A 5,211-nucleotide genomic window follows, 5' to 3' on the forward strand; every position below is an offset into this window, starting at 1 on the left:
AGCAATAAAAAAAGTGAATGCTTACGGAATTCTCACAAGCCGTGCTTGTGCCTGCATGCAACAATTACATAGCATGTGTGAAAAATTTGTCAAACGAAAACAAAATCGATTGCATACCTCATTACATGAATCATCTTGCCGCAAAAGCCTTGCCGAGGACCTAAGAGATGGCCTTGCCAGTTGCTTGAAAAAGAGTTCAAAAGAGTGTGCCAAAATCCACACGTTGAAGCAAATTGTGCAATCAAAAAGCGATTCAAACTTTCTAAAATTTTGGTAATGTCGATTCAGACTTTTTGAAATTCCGATAATTTCGATTCTTTGTGAGTCTATTCAATGCCGAAGTTGCATCGCCTGTCGACTGCCTTCTGGGTGATTGGGGGTGGGTATACCCCCTTAAGCTCCTTTGTGTTTTTTATGGAGTGGACCCTCCCTGGCTTAGGGCGACCACTAGTGGGAAAACAAAAGGAAAAAAAATAAAAATAAAAAAATAACGAGCAGCAATGGCGGCCTCTGCGCCGGCAGAAAACGACCAAGCAGCATACAGTGCGTGCCGAATCCGGGCCTGTCACAGTAGCGCAAAAGCCTTGCCTTCCTTTTGCAAACCCAACAAGGGAGATCTTGCTGGTTATCATGTCGGTCGACCGCCATCTCTTCCCCGACTTGGAGATGATGCACACGGCCTGTTCCTCGGCTTTGACCTCCTCGGCCTTCACATGAAATTGCCATGAACATGCATGCCTTGCATGCAATTCCCTGTGGCCTCAAAGGCCTTCCATCCTCTCTGTCGAGCCTTGATGAAACGCCATGCAGCCATGCTGCACCTTATTCACCACGAGAGAGAGAGAGAGAGAGAGAGAGAGAGAGAGAGAGAGAGAGAGAGAGAGAGAGAGAGATAAAATCCAAAGAGCCATGCCTTCCGTTGCTTTCCCTCTCTGCCATGGCCTTCTTGCAGCACGACCTTGCCATGCATCCATGAAAGGACTCTGCCATGCTGCTCCTTCTTCGCCGAAAGGAGGGCGAGCTTCCATGAACCGCAAAGAGAGAGAGAGATCGAGAGAGAGAGAGAGAGAGAGAGAGAGAGAGAGAGAGAGAGAGAGAGAGAGAGAGAGAGAGAGAGAGAAAGAGAGAGAGAGAGAGAGAGAGAGAGAGAGAGAGAACGAAGATCCATGGCCTCCATGCCTCTTTCTTCCTCCCCCTTCTCCCCTGAGCTCTGATACCAGTGTAAGACTGCGGGGGACTGGACCATGCAACTCTCCACCCAACCGTGCCATATATAGACTCCTAGCCCCTAAATATAGTGCCCCTTGACCGCATGTCCGTCCTGGCCCTTGGCCTGACAAATGTAATCACATGTGCACAGATATATACAAAGCGGATATGTAATGAACATATTGGGATCCCCAAGATCTCAACAGCTGACAGTTGTCATCATCATGGCTTTATGTACCATGGCATCATGGTATTCACCATGGCATAAGAGACACTCGAAAAATCTTTAAAATAGCAATCATCATGGTTTTACGTACCATGGCATTAGAGACATTTTTTTCAAATCAAATAAACTGTAAAATAGTAATCATCATCATGGCTTTACGTACCATGGCATTAAAGACGTTTACAAAAACTTTGAAATGGGAATAATCATCATGGATTTATGTGCCATGGCATCAGAGACGCTTTCTTCAAATAGAAATTGTAAAATAGTAATAGCCATCACGGCTTTACGTAGCATGGCAACGTAGATGCTAGTATTGTGCAAAATTTTCAAAACCTCAAGACAATAAATACTATAAAATAGTAATCGCCATCATGGCTTTACGTACCATTGCAAAATCTGCAAAACCTCAAGACAATAACTAGTCAGTAGATAATGGCTTGGTAAATCTTGTCATCTCTACATGGATGATTCACATGAAGTTTCAAATAATCAAAGAAAATAGCTCCAACACGTTCAACAAATGAAAGAAAAGCAATCATCATCATGGATTTACATACCATGGAATCAAAGACGTTTTCATAAAAATATATAGCTCAACAAGGAGTGCTTTGATTACCCTAGGCTATGGAGAGGCAATCTAGCGTGTTTTCAAGGGTGTTCCCATTCCCTCGTTCCAATTTCATCAAAGCTCTTGGATAAGGTAATTTGGTGATGGCTAGCACAATCTCGATGATATTCTCTTGCTTTTGGAATTTTGATGAAAGCACTTGTGAAGCTATAGGAGATTGATTCTTTTGAAACCACACCGAAATATGTTTTGGGTTAAGTGGCCATGTAATTTTTAGAGTTGGGCAATTGCAATTGAGCATCCAAGTTAATTTGAAAGTCGCTTGGTTAAGTTGGACGTCCAAGGTTGTGGAGATTGGCCAAGGAATGGGTGGCCAAAACATTAGAAGTTGTGAGAAACCGGCCAAAGGCTTTTTTTTAAAAAATGTTTAATAAGGGTTACATCTTTTAACTAAAAGGTTTGAAAAGGGGAGTTTGAAATTTTTGGTGGTTGAGAGAGAGGGGGGGGGGGGGGGGGGGGGGGGGGGGGGGGGGGGAGAAGTAGCACCACATAGGAAAAAAAGAGGTGATGGAGACCTATACAAAGGTTTTTGAGCCATGAGTTAGAAAGAGAAAGTGTTGGCTGACCTTGCGTAATTCTGTTGATGCCAATTTCTCAGAGTTTTGATGAAATTTAAGAGTGATGTGAAAGTTGTTGTATAAGGGGGAGTTTCCATGGCCGTTGCCATGGTGGCTTGGTTAGCCAAGAAAATGGTGAAATCTATGCACATAGTCACATGTGTGATGCCTTTTCCCACATGAGACCTCAAGTTAAAGGAAAAAATCCAAATAATTGCACTTGTTGAGAATGGGTTATCCCAACATTTCTCTTGAGCACAAGAGGGTCGAAATTGATTTTTAGATCTTTGAAGATTCTAAAATTGAATTCGGGCTTGTTCTTAACTTTTGTTGAAAATATGTGATTATGTCGATCAATCCAAATCAAACTGTATTTGAAGCTCATGCACTTCCATCCCAATCAGAGGCCTTCTATTATTCTTTTCTCTTCCTAGGTCGAGAGGCTCTTCAATCCATGTACAAGATAGTCCGATGTCAAATTTTGATCACCACTTCATTAATTTCCTAAGGATCTTCTTCTTCTGATCTCGTTGTTTCCTTGCATGTTCTTCACAATGCACAAAATAATAGCAGTTGCTATGAATAAAAGGCTTCTCATACCGAATTACAATGGTCGATAAGCATGATTTGTTGGCCGATTTACCGATTAATTGCTGATTGAGCTTCAATTTTCCAATTTAATGTTGTAGATTCAAACTTTATCCTTATCAATCGAGAATCAAGTTGTTGACTACCAGGAACTTCTGCTATGATACCACTGATCCGAGACTGGATAATGAATTCTTAAACTATTCAACGTTCCTCACACACATACAACCACTCACCTCTTGCTATTTCTCCCAAAATCTAAGTAGACAAGGACAAGTGACGACAGGCCAAGGAAGCGTTGAGTCGAGAGTGAGGGACAGAGAGCATGTGGTGAGAAATGGGCTAAAAGTGTGCATATGAGTGTGTGAATTGGACTGAGAGAGAGAGAGAGAGAGCTGAATTTTTTTTGATGTTGGAGAGAGAGAGAGAGAGAGAGAGAATATGGGAGAGGCTGAGAGTGGGGGTGCGAGGGGGAGTGTGTGTGTGGAAAAGAGTGGGATTCTATGCGTGTGTGTAGCAAGAGAGGGAGGGACTTGAGAGAGAGAGAGAGAGAGAGAGAGAGAGAGAAAGAGAGAGAAAGAGAGAGAGAGAGATGATCAGAAATGACATGCCATATGGGGTGGCATGTACACAATACATAGCATGAACATCCCCAAGCATCATCTCATGATAGGAGTTATCCTATACTGTAGAGGGGCACCACCTAGAATAAGTGCGGCTAGGACGTAGACATAGATGACCTAGGGTAGCAAAAGTGAGATGCCATCTAGATAGCCAACATGAAATGATGATGTAGCAAACATTCGGATATAGAAAATGCCTAGTCAATAGTCAGGAGTGTCTGTATGAGAGAGGTATGTGACAAGGTTGGAATGGAGCATGACTCACTGGTGATGGCACACGTGATGAAGCACACGCAAAGTGATATACAAGAGATGAAACATCTCGTGCATGTGGGGAAAAAAAAGCTAAGGAGAAGAGAGAAAAGGATTCAAAGATCATGATAGCATTGCACACTTTTATTGATGATGTTCTTGGCACTGGGGATGCATGAAGGAATGCGAGCGCCATATGGTGCATGGCGAACTTTGGAGTTGGCGGGGGTCATCACATTAGCGAGAGGTTAGTTGAGGGGGAACATCAAGACGATGCAGCCACCGGCAACATCAATCACTAACATCAAGAGTGGCCCGGGGTAGCATGGTGTCGGTGCATTCAATTCTAGCATGTGCATGTTTCCTTACAGAGTGATACCGAGTGCCTTATGTGCATGGGGTGGTCATGACTAGTAAATCAACCATGGTGTGGATGGAGATTGCAGGTGGTGGTGCTATGGCCAATGCTAAATGTCCATGCTTACAACCAAAACATGATACCATGAGCTCGCTAGCTTTGGAGATGCATTATGTGCTTAGTGGTGCATGGAATGTAGAGTGTATGGAGCTTGGGTGGTGCCTCTAGTGTGTTCCTCCCTTGTGCCTCCTCTTTTGTGCTTAGTGGAGGCCTCTTTATATAGGCTTGAGAGGTGGTCCTTAACTAATGGTTCTTGCAAATATCCATTGGTCATTGTAGAGAGTCTAGATGCCTCTCTAGTAAGAGAGATAGAGAGGGAGAGAAGGTAGAGATAGAGAGAAGGGAGGTAAGAGTGGGTTGGGGAGTTTTTTTACAATCCACTAGCCATTGGCTAGGTTATTAGAGAAGAGGGGGAGTTGAGGCATCTACAAGCGGTTTTGTTGATGGTTCGGGTGGTCGGTGTGAGGTTAATGCTGCGAGAATTGGTGTTTTGTTATGTGATTTTGAGATGCTACGTGTTGAGGCTCTCTAAGGCGGGCAACAAGAGAGGCAACCTCTAAACACCCCTCAAGGCTCCCATGCTGCTCAAGTGGGGCTGGGGCAACCACAAGCAAGAAACAACAACAACAAACCCAGATCCAAACAAGTGATGGGGCACCACCTAGTTATGGTATGCGAACTAGGATGCAAGAAAAGAAATTTTTTCA

The 5,211-nt window shown here is 43.6% G+C and overlaps 1 protein-coding gene across 1 annotated transcript; it reads left to right on the forward strand.

The window, feature by feature from the left end:
- The first annotated feature begins 500 nt into the window (after window positions 1-500).
- LOC147442197 (uncharacterized) lies at window positions 501-728 on the forward strand. Its single transcript, XM_086529782.1, has one exon. The coding sequence runs from the start codon at window positions 501-503 to the stop codon at window positions 726-728; it is 228 nt and encodes a 75-aa protein (XP_086385908.1).
- The last annotated feature ends 4,483 nt before the right edge of the window (window positions 729-5,211 follow it).

Source organism: Adiantum capillus-veneris, chromosome 14 (genome assembly GCF_014529385.1).
Source record: "Adiantum capillus-veneris isolate H3 chromosome 14, ASM1452938v2, whole genome shotgun sequence".
NCBI lineage: Eukaryota > Viridiplantae > Streptophyta > Polypodiopsida > Polypodiales > Pteridaceae > Adiantum > Adiantum capillus-veneris.

Bases quoted from the DNA above. Each gene is read 5' to 3' on its own strand.
- LOC147442197 (XM_086529782.1), top strand. From the start codon at position 501: ATGGCGGCCTCTGCGCCGGCAGAAAACGACCAAGCAGCATACAGTGCG.